We start from the raw sequence: 22,466 nt of genomic DNA on the forward strand, positions 1-22,466 counted from the left end.
TTTCTAGTCTGGCCAGCCAGAGCCACCACAGCTCTGCAGGACAGCTGACACTGGGTGCTACAAGCCTAGTGAAAAGACCACCAAGGAAATGTGTTGATTTTAAAAAGGAAAAAAAAAATCCTCTTCTATTCCTCAAGGTTTTTTTTAATATTTTTTTTTCTTTCTAAATCTTAGATTATAAGAATGGTCTCCGCTGAGCTGCCATTGCTGCACTTTATGCAGAGTCTCTGAAACAGGACGCAAAAGGCAGACCCTCCCATTCTTCCTTTCACTGGACAACAAAGGCACACACTTCTTTTTGCTTGTTTCTTCTCTATGGACGCAGGAATGCATGGATGCCTTTTCTATAGCAATCCAGCTTCAGCAGGAGAGACAAAGAAGCCACCTGCCTGTAAAAAGGTGATTAGGGCACTCTCTCAGAAGGCAATTATACCTCCTGCAACAGTTCAGCAAACCACAGTTTTTTAAGGAGTTGACTTCTCAGAGTTTCGTGCTTTTGATCTGTGTAGAAGGTAGTAAAACGCAGCTGAGGTAAGCAATCTAAGCAAAGAAAACGTACCTTTCCTTGGGACGCGGGAAGGAAAATAGGAAACTGGTCCTGGAGGACCGATCTCGCCTTGCTCTCCCTGTTAACAGAAGTTGAAGTATCACATCTAAGCACATTATTCTAGGGAATTTCTTTTAAAATGGAGAGGTATGCTCGTGAAACACAAAGGAACAGACTTTCAAAAGCACTGACATGACTTTTAAGAAATCTCGGAGATTTCAAGTTAACAAACCACACAACTGGTTCTACAACGATGACAAACACAATTGCTATTACATGACATAAAAGAAAAGAAAGCAAAATGGCATCTGGCTTATTGCTTCTAACAAATGAAAGTAAAGCAGTACCTTGCTTCCCCTAGGACCATAGCCACCTGGTGGACCATCAAATCCTGGAAAACCCTGTAATACACATAAAAATGATTGACTTTTCCTTTATCAGAGAGAGAATAAAATTCTTTGGTCTGTAGCAGCTGGCTTCCTCCCATGTTAGCGTGAAAACTATGCAACACAGCTGAGCAGTTTGTCTCCCTGCAGTGTAGCAATTCGGGTAACACCACCAAGTATCCTCATGTTTTGATGTTCCATCTCCTGGACCAAGCCTAACTCCTGTCAAAGGCCAGGGGGACCTGCTCTGGCGCAGGCTCTGTCGCCCCTGGCAGTGGTGCCGATGGAAGGAGCACCTACGCTCACAGTGTCCCATGGAGGCTGCAGGATGGGGGAGGAGAAAGGGGATGCCCGCTGTGCCAGTTGACCCTGAGACGCATGGGCCAGGCAGCCAGAACACACCAACCTTGCTGCAAGAAGACTAAATGAGTCTGAATCACTACGAGTGGACGTATTTTCACTGGAATGCAAACAGCAAGCAGCGAAATAGCACTGAAGTGCACAGGTCCTTTTTGCTGTTTTCCAAGCGGCTGGAACCTGTTTGGCCAAACAGGCTTTCCCTGGCTGAACAAGAAGAGCTCAGGACCAGTCCTGAAGGCACTTTCATCCACCTCTCCCACCCCCGGGCATGCCATATCCCACAGAAAATTTTCCATCCCTACTCCATCCCTACTCCAATTGTTGTAATATTTAAGGTCATGCCCACTCCATTCTTTTAAAAGGTTTGAAATTCAAAGTACGTGGACTAAAACACATATGGTGAAACATGGTACGCCCTATCACATGAGAGCCTATTGCAGCTGCTGGGGGTGCGCAGAGCAAAGTGTGGATTTCAGAGATGCTGATACAGAAGAGATGACCTCTTCTGTGTGCTCTACTCAGCTTCTTGACAAGTTTTGTTCTCTATAGAAAATGTTCATATGTACTATGGAAAAGGACTAGTGTTAAAAAAGGTGTGCTTTTAGTAGAAAACAGTGTCCAGATCACCAACTGATACCCACAGATTTGTAAAATTCATGCTGGTTAGATTATTAGCCAGCTTTTTTTAAAATTCAGCATCTCCCGAGTTTCACAGTGGTTACAACTCCTACACGGAACTTGAAAATTAATAACCAGCTCCGTAAGACATTTATGCAGTTTCGAAGCGCTACAAATAGGACAGCAAGATGCCACAAACTGGACCACACACTTCAGAGACCTTTCCAGAATGGCAACTGTACATCACACCATCAGAAAAGGAGCCTCTTGAGTATCAGGTGTAAAATCTCTCTACACTAGGTGGAGCTGGTGGTCTAAAAGTGAAGCCAGCAGCTTCCTAATTAATTGCGACTTCATCTGTGTGCAGGCAGGACTCAACCATCCTTCTTTCTTTCTTAAGAATCAAATCACTCAAAAGTCAACAAAAAGGAGGCTGTCCCCTCTCATACACACGTTATACAATGACACCCCATCCAAACCAATGTACCTTCCACTAAAATTGTTGCCAAGATTCACCCTCAGTAAGGGGAAGCCACTGACCATTTTGGACCGGAGCACGAACCTATGTTAAGGTCAACCAGTGGGCCTTAATGGGTTCTGCATCAGCCTCTCCCTGTACATATTACTGATAGCATATTCTCTTCTACACCACCAGGCTTTGTAATCGGACCCAATAGCTGTGCAAATGTTATTTTTCATATTTCACGTTTTGTGATCGGACCACATAGCTGTGCAAATGTTATTTTTCATATCTCGTGTTCTGTGATCACACCGAACAGCTGTGCCAATGTTATTATTATTCATGTTTCATGTACTTTCATGTCCCATGTGTTTCATGTTATTATTGTTATGCCTTGGTGGCAGGACAAATCCGTAAGCAACTAAGGATGGAGAAGCACGGAAAAGTCAGGCATCCCACAGCAATGGATGGATCTCATGGAAGTGATTTCCAATGCTGACCGAAGAAGCCTTTTCTGAGCACAAACAGAAAATATGAGCTCTTCTCTGACAGAATGCTATTTTAAATATTTGGGTGTGTTTCCATGGGGACAGAGATTTAACTGATATATTTATCAGTTTCCTTCTCTTCTTCTTCTTCTGTGATGTTCCAGATAACCACACATCTCAATGACATCTGCAGAAAGTTATTCAAAAAAGTAAGTTTCTTCACGTAGGAAGACAATTACAGAAATCATGGTCGCAGTAATGGGAACAATGAAAATGACACCTCCCTGTAGTGCTCTTAAAACATGCTCATGTTTTAAGCCAAACAGACTTTAATTATAGGGTTGGGTTTTTTTCACTGATGAGAAAACTAACTGACCCAGAATTATAATGATGGATGAATCCAGACGATATTTGTTAGACTACAGCTGGTGTAATTACAGGCAGAATTTGTCCTCTACAGTTTAGTTTTCAGACAGATTTTTCTACATATGTGATAGAAACAACAGTCTTATACAAAATACTCACTCTTTCTCCACTGAGTCCTGGAAAACCATTGATGCCAGGCAGTCCCTAGGAAGGCACAAAAAATTAGCAAAATAAAGCGACATCCTAACATCCTAACGCTTAAGAACCGTTATTATTTCTTAGATAAAATAAATCTGACAGCGTGAAACTCTAACAGTCAGAGTTCAGATACTTTTTCAATGAGATTATGAGATATGGCGCAAACAGAACAGGTCTGAGATCTAATCTGGTATTTGATTTTTATCTCCTAATCTACACATTGTAAATTGACCACGAAGATTTTAAAGACGGCTGAGATTCTTTTTTAAAATGTACGCTGAGTACTGTTCGCTCTCTGTTTAAGCACTTTAGAAACACTGCCCCCAAAAAAGCATCCATAGATGCTACAATGTAGTAGTACGTAAATTAGCTTTTTTTGTGGGGTAACAAGTAACTGGAGTCGAACTCCTGTTTGTTAACCATGGTCCGAAGAGAGCTAAAATGGGAACAGTGAAATACAGTCTGTGCTAAGGACCAGGACAGTAGCTGCGGTTAGTGAGCACAGCTTTCGATAGATGCACAAGGCTCGCCCGTGATGGTACAGGCATTCCTGTGAGTCCCACAGGGACCTCCTCCCACCACCATTTCAAAACGGCATTTTCACTTTCCTGTTTCAGGCAGTTCACAGCTGGCCACAACCTGGTGGGCTGAAGAACTATCATTTCTATAGTCTGTTAATCTGTGTTTTGTTCCTGAAGGCAAACTCTCAGCTTGGATTTGCACATTCAGCTGGGTGAATTTTACCTTTAATGAGTCACTCACCCTTTGTCCTGGGAAGCCTATTACCCCTTCTTCACCTTTTTCAGGAGCGTAGAGAAGTACACCCTAGGAAACGTTACAAGTCAGTTCAACGTATTTCTGCATTATGTGCAAAAAAATTGTGACAGTGTTTTATGGAAGCTAAACAGGAAGAAAACATTGTAACACATGGAGGATCTAATAATAGCTGCATGTGAAAGAACTGTTGTCCTTAAAATTAAGTGTAACATGCTTGCTTCATTACAATAGCAGAAGCAGGCCATTAGGGAGAGGACAAGGTTTCCCTCCTATCATCTCCTCCTTCCTTATTTCTTCTGTGGCTGAAACTCTGAAGAAGAGCCAAAGCAATTGCTCAGCTACACAACCAATTAAGCAACTCAGCTTATGCCCAAACTGTAGCTTCAGAGAGCTATTTGGCAAACACAGGCATGCTGCTCTCCATCCTACTATCAAAAAAAAGAAAAGGGAGAAACACATATCCCCTTTTGCTACATAAGCATAAAATCTACGGTTTTCCTAATGTAGTAAAAAAAAAATTCTACGTGTGTAAAATCCGGCCAACAGCTGAAGAACTGGCTAGCAACTGCACATGGAGGGCATCAGGGCTTACACTGCGACCTTCTCCCATAACCTTGTGGAGAAGCTGACCAGACCATCTGAGAAAATAAAGCTCTGCAAAATGCTCGGTGAGGCATCCCTAATTGGTAAAGACTGTATTTTAAACCAGTCTGGGAAGTAAAAAGGAACCACTCAATGGCAAAGCTATTTAGACAGTCTAGAGGTTGCCTGTGAGTTAACTAAACCACATTCAGTCAAGCCTGGCTGACAGCTCCAAAGGATACAGCAACACACGGGATTACTGTCCGCTTACTCAACAGACTTAATGACCAACGAGACCAAAAGTCTGTATGTGCCAGAGAGTAGAATGAAACAGACTGAGAAAATTTCCGTATATACTTCTTTAATGAAATGTAGCGGAAATTTTAAAAGTAGATCAGCAGATCAGCAGCAGTAAAGAGACTTACTAAGTTAACGCTAAAATTAAAAAATGCGTGAGGGAAAATCTTATTTCGGTAAACCAATAAAGAGAGCGACTGATTGCACCGTGGAGTTATAATGTGTCATGTTGTTCAGTTTTTCTAAAGCATCAGAACTGGTGCCTCTGCTTATGTTGCTCCATATCTATATTGCATCATTTCAATGAAGAATGCACCAGTATTAACTCCATTATTTTCTATTATTATTATATATATTATAATTCTAGTATTATTATATATATTATATATATATACTATTATTATTCGTCTTTGTTCTTCTCCACTTGACTTACTGGAGCTCCAGCCTCCCCTTTTTGTCCACGTTCTCCTCTTTCACCCTAACAAGAAAGAAAAAGTATTCAGATATGTTAGGCATTCCCATTTAACGTTTCAGTAACTTTTCTACAACACCAAGTGACAAACGTTTACCAAGAGAAAAAACACCACTCTGTTCTTTATTCATACACTTCTCACATGAAATGCCTGTTTTCATAAGGAGTTTGTAAAGTTGCCTTTTAAAAAAACTATTTGATAATTTTTCTGAAAATGTTTCTAGGAATGTGAACACCTCTGGTTGTTTCCAAGTTTGTTTGTGAGATGTCTGAGTGGTGAGCTCCTGAGCAATGCCTATGAATAAATGCCCATTCTCTCATTTTTACCTACTGATTATCTATGAATTGTCTGACCAGAGGCAAGAGCTCCTGTTAGGATGAGACAAATCATAGCCTAAAGTCTACTCGCTGTATTGATGGTATCTCCATTGACTATAAAGGCTCTCCAGATAAGTGGCTCATATGCAGCCATTTCTGCTTAGTCATGGAAATCCCAGCATGTACGTTACTTAATGCAGAGTGCAGACCACCAAAAGCATTTTTAGATCTTTCAGTATCATACCAATTTACTTATTTTACTGCAGAAATTGCATGAGCCACGGGAACTTTCTAACTTCAAGATTAGGAGGAAAAATTACTGGTCTGGAGGTTGGTGTCTGATACAGAATATACACATACAGTGTATGAGTACCTCTGCTCCCAGCAAGAAGCAATAGATGAGCATAAACTGCATCTTGCTGTTCAGGATTTCTCCAATACATATTAGCAAGCCTTAATTGTATACAAATATCTGCACCATATAGATTAGTTATATAAACAAACACAATAATTCAGATAGCTTCCCTAAAGATACACTTCTTTCACAGGAAGAAAATTTTGCTCACTGTTATGAAAAATAAGATATTGAATGATTTCTCAGCAGGTACTTCTGCTTGTAAAATGAGAAGGTGTGAGTTATGGCCAGCAGTTGCATACTTAAACACAAAGAACAAGTTTGCCTAAGGTACCTCTAGTCTGTGAGAACTCCTTTATGAATGACCTGAGCCACCATAGTTTCAATAAATACTTCATGATCCAAGCTACGGGAAAGTAGCAGATTTCTCTTTTGGTCTCCTGAAGTCTTATAAGTACCCTATGTAAGGGCATGTTTGTACAATAGTTTCGTTTTGTTATTGCAGAGCTCTTAGTTCCTTGTGTATTTCGTCAAAATACCCTGTAGTTACCTTGTGTTTGTCAGAGGGGACACCCATCAGTTCTCTTGTAGGAAGCCCAGGTGGACCTGGAGGACCTGGGGGGCCCTGCAGGAAAAGCATAAGGGTACGTTTACCAACAGTTGTAATACCTTGATCAGCACGGGGTCTAAGGAACTGCAACAAAAGGAGCAACGCAGATTTCCCCCTGCTAGGAGTATGGCTCTCAACCTCTGAATAGATTGATGGCAAGGTAAATTTATTTCGTGATGGATTAACATATAGCAATACCTGCTCTTGCCCTGTATGTTTCCAGAATGACAGTAAAGATTATCGCTTTATATAAAGCAGTCTGGCTCTAGAAATTTCAGAAGCGTTACCTCTGTGTTGGTGTAAAGGAGGACGCAGCTAGACCTAGACATGTAGAAGTTAGTTCAGCTATGACATTCCTTATGAAGACTATCATTACTTTCAAAGCTATATTTGTTTGGTTTTCTCCTATAATTACACAATACAATTGCAAATTAAGAAAGTATTTAAAATAGGTTCCTTTATAAATAGCAAATAACATCAACCTGTCCTTTTGCAGTGATTTGATTCATTAGTTTTCCTTTACCTGTTCACCTTTTTCTCCATAGAAGCCAAGGCCCCTGTTGCCCTGTAAAAACAATAGGTCAAGATTTACTAAGTGTACGACTCAGTTTTCTAATGTAAAATAGACTTAGGCTTTTTCAGGCTTACAAGTTTGTAGGACACTGCTGAAGAACTGCAATCAAATAATAGTCTAGGTTAACCTCAAAGTATTTTTATAGATTTAAAAGTATTTTTATAGGCCTAAACCTTCAGAAAGACAACTCTAATTAAAATCTCCTGCTACCAGTGCTTCTTACAACAGATTTTGAGTCATTCACTGAGTAATGTCGTGAAAAGATCAAGCATTTATTTCGCAAGTTTTTTAATGGCCCTGAATTTTAAATGAAAATACCTAAGTGGGCTGGAACAATGGACTCGTATATTTTTTCCGCTGAGATATAATTGAATCTTGTAAAGACTGCAAGGATTCTCTGTTCATGGGAAGCTACTGTGACTACAGCAGCAAATTAAATCTGGCTCTAGAACTGGTTTAATCTTTTCAGGGTAGGCGATCCCAGTGTAAGATTAACTTCTCGTGGTATGCAGCCAACACAGAAGGTCTTGTGCTGCACAGCCTTTGGTGCAGCCTGTGGTTCTTTATTTTACTGCCTTCAAGTGGGTCTTGGATAAACCTCAGCGACACAAAATCAACATAAACAACTCTGACACAAAGACTTACTTGTGGCCCTTGTGGTCCTGGGGGCCCTGGTGGTCCCTGGGGAAACACAATAGGGGAGAGCAAGTTACTTGTTGCTTTCTAAACAATGCGTGCAGGAGGCCAGTTACTTTATATCTGAAATATAGGCATATATTTAGAAGGCACCGTATTCCTCAGCATTCAATGTGCTATCCTCACGATATTAGCTGTGTTTACTGTCTGAAAAATATCCTTCTAAACCACAGCGTAATCTTTCCTAACAGTCTCCCAGCTTAGACCTAATGAAATCCCCTTTTTATTTCAAGCAATAAGAACTTGTGCTTTTGGATCCTGACTTAGTAACATTTTAAGCTCATACTTAAAGTTAAGCATGTCTTTAAGTGCTTCACTGGATTGGTGTCTTGGTACTGCATCCATCTGTAAAGGGAGCTGAATGACCATATGCAGCTCAGATTACCTATTTGGTATTGCACAGAATGAAATCAAACAAAGATGGTGGGAAATGAAACGATAACAGGAAAAAAAGCTCCCAGAGTCTTAGAAGAAGAGCAGTAGGAAAGCTCCTACTTGTATCTCCACTAATTGGAGACACAACTTGCCTTGATTCAGTCAGCTATGGTAGTTAACAGGCTCCAAAGGGCTGTACCCATTAAAAACTCTGTGAAATGTGGGAAAGGTGGGGTGAATAAGAAGCATGAGCTGTTCAGAGACGAAGATGGTGAATAAGAGGCAGAGAAAAGAGAGTGAGCTGTAGATCCATCCATCCACCTACTGAGCCCTGAAGGGGATGTAACTGCGTTATGCAAAATCAAGCCCAACTTGCAAGGAAAAGATAACAAGATTCCGATGGGACCTGAACTTGCTATGCATCTCTGCTTTGCTATGTATCCTCCTGTGCATAAACAATTGACATCTTCTGAAAAAAAACCACTTTTGAATCAGTTTTGGTTAGCCATGTAGTCTGTGAGCCATTGCCTAATCTACTGGGCAGATGCGCTGTGCAGGGCATCCCACTGCCTGGAAGCCCTGCAAGGACCTGGGAGAGCCACGCTTGCCTTCATGTGGGATCTAGGACTTAGGGAAGAGGAATGATGCAAGTTCAGACCAGGGAAACACTCCCAGGTCCCTCTCACAGGTGAGCCACTGCTTTAGAAATAGTAAATACAGTTGGATATATTTTGTTAAGAGCTGGAGATGGTGGCAATCCATCTACTCTAGAACAGTGTTCAAAAGAGATGTTGCCAAGATGGCAACCAGAGAGATGCAGTCATGGGGCTCAGAAAATGCATGGTTCACAGCATATTCGTATGGTTCATCCAAGACAGTGCACTGGGAATATGAGCCATTGCAGGCTGGGCTTCTCTGTGAAGCTCATGAACCTCGTGGGTTCACTCTAGAGAAAGAGTAAGTAAAGGTCTGAGGAGGTTTTCCTTCAGGAGGACCAGAGCAGAAAGACAAGGTGCAGTTTACTCCAGATGATAAAACAGGCAATGCAGAAAATTAACTTTGGAAAGGCTTAGGGTACTGTGGATTTAGTCCAAGAAATATCCTTTTTTGGCGGGGGGAGGGAAGGTGTCCCTGCAAAAAGCTGTGGAGGCTGTGTGTAAGAAGCACTAAATTATTTTTTTTTCTTCCCCAAATCAGAGATGCAGACCAGGTCTGAAGTGAATTTTGACAAAACAAACAAAAAAACAAACAAAAAAGCAAATGCTATGAAGTTGTCTTACAGGAAAATAAAGCAAGGCTAAAAAAAATGAAATAAATTGAATTTGAACATCTGCTTCTCACCCACAAAACCATTAACCATGGTAATAAGAAATGTAGAAAATGGTATCTGAAGAGAACACAAACTTCCCAAAGAACTATTCTGCAACGGTCGTCAACGTCAATGCTGTAAATGTTGATTTTGGAAAAAATGACCAAAAAACAGTTTAAAAATAAAATTGTATTCTAAGTACTAATGAAGAATGTTATTTATTCAGTCTCCTGTGGGAAGTGTGGAGAGCTAATATACATATCCTTTATGAGTAGAAAAGATTTAGGACCTGATATCTTTGATAACTCAGTGTAGGGGGATGTAGACTGGACTGCATTCAATAATCTTTACAAACATTACTCTTTAAAGGAGGTTAAAGAAATACAACATAAATCAAAAGCCTCTGGCAATACAGGGTGAAAGCAACTATACATCTTTTTGCAATATTCATCCTTGTAGAATCAGTGCTCTTCAAAAGGTTTTGCACCCAAGGACACCTACTTGCTATTTCTAAACTGTTTTTATTATCCACTTGGTAGGTTATAATCGAACATAAAGGAACCTGCTGAGATGATGATTCTGTTAGGTTGATTTCCTACAGAACATATTTTAAACATACTTACTGGTCTTCCTCGCTCTCCTCTTGGACCAACAGGTCCTTGAATACCCAGCGTACCCGGAGGTCCCTTTAAATTAAAAAGAAACCCAACCATCAATTAGTGTTGTTCTGATATCAGTTACTAATGATGCTTTATCACATTCGCTGTAGTACTACTTACAGGAAAGCCAATGAACCCTGGATCCCCAGGTTCCCCCTAAAAAAAAAACACCAAGAAGTAAAAAATGCAATAAACACTATATACAAAATTGAATAAAATCTTTTTCTCACTCATTGATTTTTTTCTCATTCCAAAAGCTCAACAAAGCATACAATGCTACACAAACCCTTACGTAGAGATGTTGAGATAACCAAATGTGGGCTACATGGATTTTGTACTTAGTATATATAGTATAGTTGCATGCAATACAGTAGGAGGGTACAAAGTCGGCTAGGGAAGTTAGAGATCCAAACTAGAAGGCTGAAATGGACAACAGACCACGTTTAATTCTTTTTTGAAAAGTCCTATCTAACCAGTGGCTTCATTATGGCTATAACCTTTGCTGAAACGTACAAGCTCATTTTTCATGAGTTGCATGGGAATTACCGAATCATTTTGATTCTCTTCTGAGTCACTAAAAGCATTTGGAACATACTGTTTTCAGTGACCACATATTTTAACTGCAGTACATGTTGAAATGTTTTTTGAAATTGGATCCAAAAATGTTCTAGCGCAAAGACCTTCCAATACCCATAAATAATGCGGTATTCAGTCCAGACACCTTCAATCATTTTGAATAGCATCCTTACTATCTAGTTAATTTGAGTTTAGTTAACAGAAGAACTTGTGGGACCAAGTACTTTCTAAAATGAATACAGGTGTCAGTACCCATCCTTGGTCACAATATACTTGAGCAATTCTTAATCATTACTAATAACTAATAAGTGCAGATTTAAAGAGTTTCTGAAAGGAAAAGAAGATTCCATTAAAAAATATAGGCAACTTAGAAATATGTCAGCAGAGAAACCTATTTTGGCACTCATCACTGGCACCAGCAGATCCCTTCTGTGCTGAGTACAGTTCAGATGTAGCTTTGTACATAAATTTGTCACAATTTATACTCTAACAGCATATGTAACCCCCTTATCTTTATCTGATACCTTCATATTCTACAAGGCTATATGTAGGAGAAAAAGCTGCAAGTGATTACAAAACCAGTTTTAAGGATTAGATACAGTAAAAGACTTTATCCCAAGTCAACCAAACTCCTCCATGAAAATTATACAGAAAGGATGCTAATGTTAAATACAATCATTCAACAGACAAAATAATGGCGAAGGAATGATTTTGCCATGCATGATACAAAGGCAGTCATCAAATAAAGAGGGTAATTCTTGAACTACAACATCTCCGGTGCCTCTGCAATCCATCAGTAGGCTGGAATTCCTTGCAAATAACTGAGTGGGGAGATTTTTTCCCTGGATATCAGATAGACTTTGCTGTAACCAGAGAAAGCAGAAGCTGCCTTGCAAAGCCCACACAGAATTGAAGTGGGCCTCTTGGGACGTGTCTGTCAGAGTGTAAGAAAGAATAACTCTCCATCACCTGCTTGTAAAACAGTACTGAGCATGAATAAGTCACAGGACGTACCCTGTATCGGCTTGCGATGTCTGGTGGCAGTATATAAGGCTCCCCCTTCTGGCCCTTTGGCCCCTGGACTCCCTGGAGGTGACCAAAAAGATAACAGAAGTAAGGTTTCACATCATATATGTTAACACATAAACAGCTAAGAGTAATGAAAAATTTTGTTGGAGTTTTCATGGGTGTATACATACTGCTGTTTAGAGGAAAAGGCTATGCCTAGCTTTGGAAAGTCATGGTTTAAAAACAAAGTGTAAACCCTCACAGTACATAAAAGAATGAATTTCCAATCCTGGGGGAAGAACACCCCATTACCTGGGAATGGTATTACAGGGTCGCACCTCTGAGCTAGAGCAGCAGCTGCAGCTCCCCAGGGTTGACACGTGCCCTGGTAAATCCAGGAGCCCCAGTGCTCACCTTGGCACGATCCTACGTATCGCGCCATGGAAAGCCAATACTTTGGCCATGGGGCAGAGAAAGGAAAGGTTACTTTCATCAGGAACTGTGAGTTTAATCTTCTTTCATTGCCGTTGGGTAAAGCTGTACAGGTTTTCCTGAAGTAATTTCCCCACAAGACCTACGTGACAGGTCTTGTCTGGCAGATCGCCCAGCCCTGGCTGCAATTTAATAACTAAGCATAGTGCCATGGTAAGTCCATGGTAAGTCCACATGGATGCTCTGGTAGGCCAAATGGGAGCTCCATTAAAAGATGTCCAATTCACTTCCAACACACATGTGAATGAAACTCACTTCAACAACGGTCTTAGCTTCAGGTACTCACTCACTGCTGGCTACTTACGATGGTACCAGGGAAACCAGCGAGTCCAGGAGTTCCCGAGTCACCAGGGTCACCTACTGTCCCGTTACAGCCATCATGACCCGGTTTCCCCCTTGATCCTGGCTGCCCTGGATGACCCTGTGGAGGAAAAAAAAAAAGTGTTTATCTATCCATCTGTTTCTAGTTTTCCTTTTCCTGTAGTCACACAGTATTTAGACATTCTCACATTGAGCCCAAGGCTTCGATCCATGGGAAACTATGATTTTCAAAGACAGAAACAGACAGTGCCTTTTTTTAATATAGCTGCAGCTTGAACCAGATGCCCCAGACAGCATGAAAAAATGAGTAGTGAAGGACCTTTCAGAAAGGGTAGGAAAGCTATGTTCAATGCAGGCTCTGTTAAGCAGAGAACTAAGCCAGATGAGGCTGCTGTGCAGGGAGCCACCAAGAACTGGGATTGTTAAGCATTTCAGTGCTTCATACTGCAAGAGTGGGAATAAAGGTTCCTCGCTGGCTTTGAACAGCTTCCAAGCCGGGAAAAAAGTCAGAGATGCTTTTGGAGCTAGGTTAAGTGTCATGATGAGGCTGTAAGTATGGAAGAAAACAGCAGGGATCAAAGCAAGGCAGCCGGGGGCACTGCAGAAACTCCACATAGAGCCTCTGAAAAGTTACTCCTGTCTCAAACTGGATTTCCATTGCTGAGCCTACATTCACCTTAATTGCTCTTACTTCTGGTTTGCACTGAGGCTGATGAGAAGCAAATCTGCCCTTGAGCAGCTCTTTCTTCCCAGGGACTCAGCCAGAACAACCAGAAACTAATATAAAACATTTCTCCGTTCTCCTCTATCTAGAGGAAGTTTTCTCTTTGCTTCTGCTTTCTTGCTTAGAAGAAGAAAGAAATCTGCCCACGTCCTTACCTAACTCCATCAGGTACTGGCATTCCTCACCCCAGAAGAGATGGCCACCATCCTCTCTTGGCCTCCAGCCCCACATCCTAGCACTGTGCCATTACTGTTCGTACACGTGCCTACCTATTTGCCTTCCAATGGTCAGTGTTAAGTCTTGGCCTGAGAAAACTGGTTGGAGAATGTAAGCGAGTAGGAAGGGCAAGGGACATTGAGGAGAGGACACAAAGAGCATGCAGGTTCAAGAGCTGTCTGAAGGTATTTATCCCTCACAACACAAAGTGCAGAGGTCGGGAAGGCATGGCTAAAAAAGAAAATATGGTAAGGTGGGGAGAAGTGGTCCAGCTATAGCAATGCGGAGCTTCGCAGGGAAGCGATTTACTCTCCTTCCCAGAACGTTAGAGTGCTTAGAAAAAAGTCAGTAAGATGTGGTGAGATGAACAAGATCCTTGGCTCCAGGAGTGTTAATAGGAACGGGAAAGAGAGTCTTCTGCTTTTCCTTTAAGAGTGAGAAAGAGGGAGAGGAGGAAGATTGTGAGAGAGAAAGCCCTGAAACTCGATAGGGAGCTCTTCTGGAAACAAAAAAAAAGGGTGAAAGCAGAGTGGATGTGGATGCGTGGGCTGCAGAGCGGGCCCCGGTGTCAGGGAGCACTACAAAGGAAACCCAAGCCTGGGAACTCTGTCCAGGGATTCCAGTGACTCAGATTTCTTTGTTATTTTATGACACAAGATGTAAAGAAGTGTAAGCTGGGAAAATACTGTGCTGTGAACTTTACCCGCTTTTCCTCTTTGAATGTTTCACTTTCATGGACCTGGTCAATTTGTTCAAAGTTTGACACTGTTTAGTGTTCAGTAAGTTTTTTAAGACTATCTCAAGCATGCCATGCGAGCTATAAAGCAAATAACAATGGTTAGTACTCTTAAACTCATTGGTCTTTCTATGTGCTTTGCAGCTCTGAAATAATTAAGGAATGACCCACTGGTGTCCTTCGCTCACAAGCTTAAGAGATGTGAAGTACTTATCTCACAGCTCTTTCCTACAAAAGAACATACTTAGCTGGGTAACCTCCAGGGACACAGGAAACTTCTGTCCTTTCTTGTCCCCTTTACAAGGGGATTTCTCCACAGGACAAAGCAAATGGGCCTTAATTATCCGAGGGAACGAGAGGAAGCACAGATTCTGCTCTCTCGTCGTGTATCTGCAGTTCCACTCACTTCAACAAATACCCTTAGCTTAAAAGTGTGTACGTGGCTGATGCAGAATTTAGCCCAGAGATTTTAATTAAAGTACAAAGGCGTTAAACTAGCCTGCAGTATTTGCAGTTGGTGATTTCTTAAAGATGAGGTAACTGGCTACTTACAGGAATGCCATCTGCCCCGGGGAATCCAGTGACTCCTCTTTGCCCCTGGAGTGAAACAGCACAATTAAAATGATGTTCTGCCCAGTATTTTGCTCATTAGCTAAACCATCTGATATTCAAAAGTTACCACTTCTCCTTTGGGTCCACTTATTCCTGGATATCCTCTTTCACCTTTGTGACCTTTGGGACCTTGCACTCCTGGGATCCCCATCAATCCTGGTGGTCCAGTGAACCCCTGTGATCCAAGAAGTCCTGGCTGGCCCTGATAAAAATAATAAAAAAGCATTTATTTAGGAACAGTTGTGAAGCATGAAGCCAGATTAGTTATCACTGACGCAACGGAGTCAATTTCTGGAAGAGATAATAATCACAGAATCTCCTTCCATTCCAGTAGGCCAGATTCTCTGATGAACGTCATCTGTAAACACCACACAGAGAAACTCCAGCAACAGCGACCACGTAGTGCGTGACAAAATCCATACATGGAAATTAACACTCAAATCAATATTCACTACCTGAATATTCATGGCTGCTCTATGAAATAGTGTTTTCTTTGGAATAAGGCTTCTCAAGAGTGATTCTCACTGACCTACAACTTAATCAATTACACTCCAAGCAAATAAAATGTGCTAAATTGTGAAATCTGCTTAGTGGCCGTATTTCTTACAGATGGAGCCCGATATTTAATGGCAGGATTTTCTGTCTCTTTGGAGATGATAATTCTACTTAGCAGTGGAGCCTGAAACTGATTAGATGCGCACGCATCCACACAGGTCGAAGAGCTGCAGGCAGGGCTCCCTTGTCCTTCTCCCTTCCAGCGCTGGTTCGGCTCTTCAGGCCACTTCAAACATTGTTTAAAAATAATCCCCTGTTGACTGCCAACATCACAGGGCTCAACAGGGGAAAAAATCATTTTGAAATGACACAATGGTGGTTTAAGTAATGGGTTGTGACAGTATGTCTGAGATCTGTGAACCAAAGTATTTGAAAGCCATTCCAGACGTAGTGTCACCAAAGGCCCATATGTTTTGCATGCTCTACGGTACTCAGTGCCCTAATGACACTAATAGTAAATTGCTGCAATCTTTTCTGGAGAAATATGCTTCAATGGCACAAAGCACCATCTACCAAGACGTTCTAATTAAGCTGGTTCTAATGAAAGTATCTTTAAAATGCAATTAGATTTTTCACAGAGCAGTGTGAAGCAGCATCAATATCTCACAAAGCAAGAGTTACAGCAAAACACGATCAGACAGATACATATTTATTCAAATGAGACAAAAAAAATAAATAGCATCTTGTTTCAGTATAAAATACTTACACTCTCACCTATGCCTGGAAAGAAAGAGCTAGAAGATGAACACATTCCCTGTCCAAGAAGGATAACAGTCCAACTTCATTCAATGCCATTGAGGTGCAAGGAGTGGAGGAGGGCAGTGTGGGGACTTGAAGAAATGAACCTGAAAATATCCTAATTTCTTTGTATGCAGAAAGTTGTAGTAAAGATACTGAACAATGCCTTATTGATTTTAGGCAAACTTTATTTTATTCTCCTATTGAAGGACAGGCACATTTGTGACACACTTTCAAAACTTCATTGTCAACCACCTATCTGTAATTAACATTTATCTATGCTACAGTTGTCTTAATATTGCAAACGCGAAACAATCACTATGACTGAAACACAGCTTACTTCCAATTTTAAAAACAAATCAATTTTCCACACTGCTTTCATGGAAAATGGCTGTCACAACAGTTGGAGTAGGTTTTTATATTTTAAATCCTATTGTAGCGTATCAAATGAGTCCATACTGAGAAGATGACATGGCCAAACAAAGTACAAAACTCAGTGCAATTTTTTTTGTTGGGAGAAGGAAAATGAGCCAGTACGAAGAATGAATTACCTGGAGTTTCTCAGGACAAGCCACCAGGATGGATCTCTCACAGTATGGATCTTTTGTTATACTGTTAGGATTAATTTGACAAAACTGATGGTTTAGGAGCATTGCCAAAGGACACCGGGGATTTAAGTGTTTGAGCTATCAGCGTGAAAGAGAATCTCTCCTCTGCTTACAACCAAGCCCAACTTTATATAGCATCCCTACTTCTAAACCAAGCCTGCTCATGTGGATTATCAGGTGCTAGGAGGCCAACGCATTTTCAAGTTAACAAACTAAGACGTAACAAAGGTTATATGAATACATATAAAATATCATATTGTTTGTGTTGGCAGGAGGCATAAGCATCTAAAAAGCGGCTGCTCACTTCCTTATGCCAGCCAGAGCTGGCTATTACAGATTCATCTTTCTCCACATAAGTAGTTTTCAGTTTTTTAAAAATCAGTGAATCTCTAAAAGTTATCCCATGGAGGTGCAGATTCTTGTCTAAACAGATTCACAGCAGGCATACTTTTCTTAATTAACCAAATTAAATGGAAAGATGCTGATTAGATGCACTAGAATAATGATTTAAATCTGAACCAATATTCATCTGTGTGAGCTCCAAGATCAGGAGAAGGAAGTATCTTCTGATGCCACTTTTTCTTGAATTTCTTAACGTACTATGGCTAAAAGATTAAGTATAAAGGAATTACGAGAGAGTAGATATGAGCATACACTATGAAATGGCCTAGGGAAATAATAGATATGTCATTCATTTAAAAAAATGCATAGTCTGTGTTCTTCATTGTTTTTTGTAGAGCCCTATCAATTCTTATGCAAATATCAACATAAAATATTTCCACCTAACTATAAACCCTTAAAACTTAATTAAATACTTAAGCTAGTTTTTTCTTCCCCACACACCCAAATCTGGAGAGGAACCTTTAAAAAGGATGAAAACGTATCTCATACGCCTGCGAAGAATACGCAAAAATTATTCTAATTGAATTGTAGAGATTTGAGTTGGTTCCAGTCTCAATTTAATTTTGAGAGGATCTGAAAAATAAATGTTTCAGTTACTTCCACAAAGAAAGGAAAACGTGGATTCTGTACAGTGAAAATGCCGCATAATTTCTGAAGTATCTGAAAGCCAAAAGCAGTCAAATAAATTCCAAAAGCTACTTGTCCACCTGAGACATGCAAACCACCTCTTTAGTGCCCATCTACACCCTTTTTGTGGGCAGCAGGCTGCAGGCAGAACACGTGTAAAATGTTTAATTGTAACTTCTGATAAAATGCTGGATATGTTCAGAATTATCAAATCCGTGCCGGGCTTTCTGCAGGGACCATAGAGAGCCGCAATAGTTCAAAGGTGGCAATTACATGGAACGTGGCTGCCTCTCTAATTCCAGCACCAAATACCACTCTCCCACTTCCAGTTCCTTTTTCCTATCTGGTGTGGAAGAAGAAGTAAACAAGGAATGGAAAACGAGTAAGAGAGCTGGGCAATGCCAGCGTCCCTTCCCCACACTTTCCTGGTAATTATCTGATCATTTGTTTGTTGAGGAATAGGGGTTATTTAATATTATTTGCAATAAAGACAAGAGAATCAATCATTCTGGGACCAGTTTAGCATGAGGCTACAGTCAGAGCTGGAGAAGCACTTCATATCATGACAATGTTTGTGTAATTCTTCAGCCAATTACTACCTTGGTTTGTTAACTGAATTGACTTTGTTAACCTTTGTTAACTCAGACTTGTCAGCTTTTACACTGCTTGCTTTATGCTAGATCTTTTGTTGAACAAGTGTGCCCCTTTATCATTAGCAAATGACCTAAGAACATTCTCTCTTTTGCAAAGGTCATTGAGGAGATTTACGCAATCAATTAGAAAGGTTTAGTCAAATAAAGCATGACTTAATTATTAGAGTCCCTGTGTGAAACATGCCACACATGGAACTGCTCTGCTTGGGCTCCTGGAGGGTCAGAAATCCTAGAAAATTCTCCAAAGCTGTGAAATTGTGTCCGGATTCAATTTCCAGGTCAAAAAAGAAAAGAAAAAAAGGCAAGCCTAGGTAAAAATGCTATCCCTATCTGTCATATTTTAGACAACTTGCCAAGTACTTTCTTTGGTGCTCCCTTTCCTTAAATGATAAAGCAATGCAGAAACGTGCTCTGGCCCACGGTGCTCTCTGGCAGAAGGCTTCCCATTTTGCTGGGGTGAACTGGAACTCTTCCCAAATCTAGAGCGTGGCACGATGACCCCGTGTCACCCACCACCGGATTTACAGGCCAGTGCTAAAAGGCTTACCTAAGCGTGCCCGGCATCCTGCAGCCAGCACCTCAGAGGGAGTATGCGAAAAGAAAAGGAAAAAGTGGGCTTATGGAATATCTTGTAGACTAGCAAGAAGTTTTTCCTTTGTTCTTACAAAAAATTTCCACGACTGTCCAGATGAATTACAAAGCTCCCAATGTCAGGATACGCTCCCACATAGGCAGTCCCTGCTTGGCTCTTCCTGCGACTTCAGCTGACTGGAAAAGGTCTCGTTCAATTCATGTGGCCGGCCCAGCCATGTGCAAAAGCTATTCACAGAGAGGAGCAAAGGTCAGAAATTTAGGAAGCCTGGAGGAAATCTTCCCAGAAAATATTTGCAATGTTGTATATACATTGTCGCTTGTCCAGTGACGTGCATTAAAAGAAAATGCTGTCGGGGTTGTGATTGAATTTAGTAACTGCATTTTGCAATTAAGTCCCAGTGGACTTAAAAAGATCCTGAGCAGACTTTTAAATCTGTACTGAATGTTCATGTTCTGCAGCTTGAACTTTAATTTCCAGTTCTTTTAGGATCGGACAAATGAAAGAGATGTCATGTTGCAATTCCTCCTTCCTTCTAATTTACTGCTAAATTTACAGTGTGGAAACAAAACTGGTAGAGGAGGGCGTGCTACTTTTGAAAGCAACCAATTGTTTGAGGTGCTATACAAATAAAGATACAATAAATGACAGTAACTGCTCCAAAGGTTTTAAAATACAAATTGCCGAGAAGCCCACCTACCAGTGTGGAGATACGAAGAAAGGAGAAAACTGTTGATTTGCAATAAAGAGGAGACAGAATCGGAATGACTGCAGAGTGTCACTGTCATTGAGCCCATTTCTCCGCATTTCATTACAGACTTCCATTTTGCAACCGCTTCTGGTACACGGAATGCGATGACTCAGTATTCCCCACAGGAAAACGATCCTTGTAGGCCATCATTTATTTAACAGTGGACAAGAAGAAAGGAGGTTAATTCCCTGCCATTTTAAAAAGGTCATTGGTGAAAGGACAAGTTCACTTCCTGTGGGAAGGGTGATCTGACCGTGACGGACAAGTGGGAGCTGGGACTTTTTGAAAGAGGGCTCAGCTTGGAACAGTCCCTGTAAGAACGGATGGGGAAAGGATGTGACAGCAAGGACCTCGATGCAGTTCCACTGCAGGGAGACCAGCGAGCGGAACAGAGAGCAGCTCACCAGGGAATAAAATCGGTTAGAAGGAAAATGAGCAACTTATGAGCTGATTAAAAGTGCTAACCCAGGAAAAGGCATCACCGTGGGCACACAGAAAAGAAATAGAAAAGTTTTTAAACATAATGCTGGCAAAATGTGGAAAATGGGGCGTAAAGGTAGTAAATTTGTGATTTTCTGAGGCATAGAATCATAAAATCATAGAATAGTTTGAATTGGAAGGGACCTTTAAAGGTCATACAGTCCAGCCCTCCTGCAATGAGCGGGGACATCTTCAACTAGATCAGGTTGCTCAGAGCCCCGTCCAACCCTGCCTTGAATGTTTCCAGGGATGGGGCGTCTTCCATGGAGGTAGGTATAATAAAGCAATCGTTGAGCCCAACTGCAAAATGTATGACCTTAGCGCTTCCCCCATCCCCCCAAAATATAAACTACAAGGAATAACCTCAGGAACCCTGTTGCAACACACTAAATCAGACTGGGATGGGCATATCACCTGGCATTTCTCCTGAGGCATAAATCCAGGAGTTTATGGATTGAACATATTAGAGGGGAATACGTAAGGGAAGGGTTTGGGGTTTCAGCTCCTTACAGTGCATGCTGCGCCAGAAATACTTCAGCTATGGGGTTGCCCAGCTTTGGGCTGAGAGACAGAGGAAAGCAGACCACATGGAGCGTCCTGCTGCCATAGCTCAACCAGTTTCTTTCGAGTCAGCGACTGCTTCTGGTGGCCCCAGGCTGCCCAGTACATACAGATCTCCAGACAGCTCTTTGCACAACGCCCTCTGACTATTTGCAGAACCAATTCCAAAACAATTTTAAGAGCCTGTGGGTCCTAACTGATTATTTTTGCTTAATATCTCCATGGCAGGGATACATGCGTAGTCTTCCTTTCCTGCCAGCTCTACTAAGATGAAATTTTTGTTTACCAACACTTCTCGGTGGTTACTGGAATAAACCAAGTTTAAAATATCTCACTTTCAAAGCTTTGGTGGGTACAGTCAGTCACTGATGAGCACAACATCTACCATGATGCAGAAGACACCGGTACATTTCTACACCATATATCATTATGCTGGACATTGATAATGTAATTTGCATGGTTCCATCCACCTCAGCCACTCAGAGACTGTTTTAGCAAGTTTTAAACATTTTGCAATTCCACCTGGGAAGTAAGTCAGAACAATCTGTGGAATGGTAGAAAATGCTAGCCACTGGAAAGATTATCTGGGAGAAAAAAATCCTAAAGTTTGTGCAGGCTTGGTTGTTAAACATATTAGCATGCCACTTTATCTCTGTGTCTTCAGGACTGTAATAGTGACTATTTTCTAAAAGACAGATGATCAATCTCAATTTGCAGTGAGCATTCAGAACCTCCTCACTAGATGGCACCAGCCATTGCTGCTGCAGGCAGCCCCGACCACCGCAGGTGCCGGTTTCCAGAGCACGTTATAAAATCTGATAAAGAGTTCAGGTAGGGTCAAAACATCTTTGTGCGAGGCCTAAGGCAACAAAAGCAGAAGGTTTCCTGCAAAATGTCTGGCAGCGAGATAGCTGTGAAAGTGCAAATGCAATGGGATGAAATTCATCGGGCAACCGAGCAGCACGGCTTCCTTCGTGTGGTGGAAGGACTTGGTCTTCTAAGAGGAATGAGAAAAACTTACTATTTTATTTCTCCAGTGGCTTGCTAAATTTACATTTAATGTCACAGGCCTGCATCTCCTCAAATTTATGTTCTGAATCTGTATTTTACTGTCGGGCTGGGATTAGCTTCTGCCATCACCTGGTTACCAGCGTTAGGAAGGGATGGACTTCTGTGACCTAACTTGACTATTGACAAGCAAATGAAGCAAACTTTTCTCATGTGCCTTAAACTGTGTAATACTCAATTCTTAAACACAGAGTAGCACTGAAAGGGTCAGCAAGCTTTGGAAAAAAAAAAAAACTACATAGCTAATGGTTATTTCTATTTTTAATTTATCTTTTGCTACTTCAGAGGTTATTTAGCTG

At 41.2% G+C, this 22,466-nt stretch overlaps 1 protein-coding gene across 3 annotated transcripts in view; it reads right to left on the reverse strand.

The window, feature by feature from the left end:
- Positions 1-22,466, reverse strand: part of COL4A2 (collagen type IV alpha 2 chain) — a 147,632-nt gene that overhangs the window by 38,687 nt on the left and 86,479 nt on the right. For all 3 annotated transcript variants that reach the window (XM_074561581.1, XM_074561563.1, XM_074561572.1), the window contains exons 5-18: positions 15,200-15,334; positions 15,073-15,117; positions 12,828-12,944; positions 12,038-12,109; positions 10,568-10,603; positions 10,412-10,474; positions 8,054-8,089; positions 7,358-7,399; positions 6,775-6,849; positions 5,513-5,557; positions 4,186-4,248; positions 3,385-3,429; positions 895-948; positions 560-626 (exon numbers count right to left, since the gene is read on the reverse strand). In XM_074561581.1, the coding sequence (XP_074417682.1) occupies positions 560-626; positions 895-948; positions 3,385-3,429; positions 4,186-4,248; positions 5,513-5,557; positions 6,775-6,849; positions 7,358-7,399; positions 8,054-8,089; positions 10,412-10,474; positions 10,568-10,603; positions 12,038-12,109; positions 12,828-12,944; positions 15,073-15,117; positions 15,200-15,334 (895 nt within the window). The remainder of the gene's footprint in view (positions 1-559; positions 627-894; positions 949-3,384; positions 3,430-4,185; positions 4,249-5,512; positions 5,558-6,774; positions 6,850-7,357; positions 7,400-8,053; positions 8,090-10,411; positions 10,475-10,567; positions 10,604-12,037; positions 12,110-12,827; positions 12,945-15,072; positions 15,118-15,199; positions 15,335-22,466) is intronic.

This window comes from Larus michahellis, chromosome 1 (assembly GCF_964199755.1).
Source record: "Larus michahellis chromosome 1, bLarMic1.1, whole genome shotgun sequence".
Lineage (NCBI taxonomy): Eukaryota > Metazoa > Chordata > Aves > Charadriiformes > Laridae > Larus > Larus michahellis.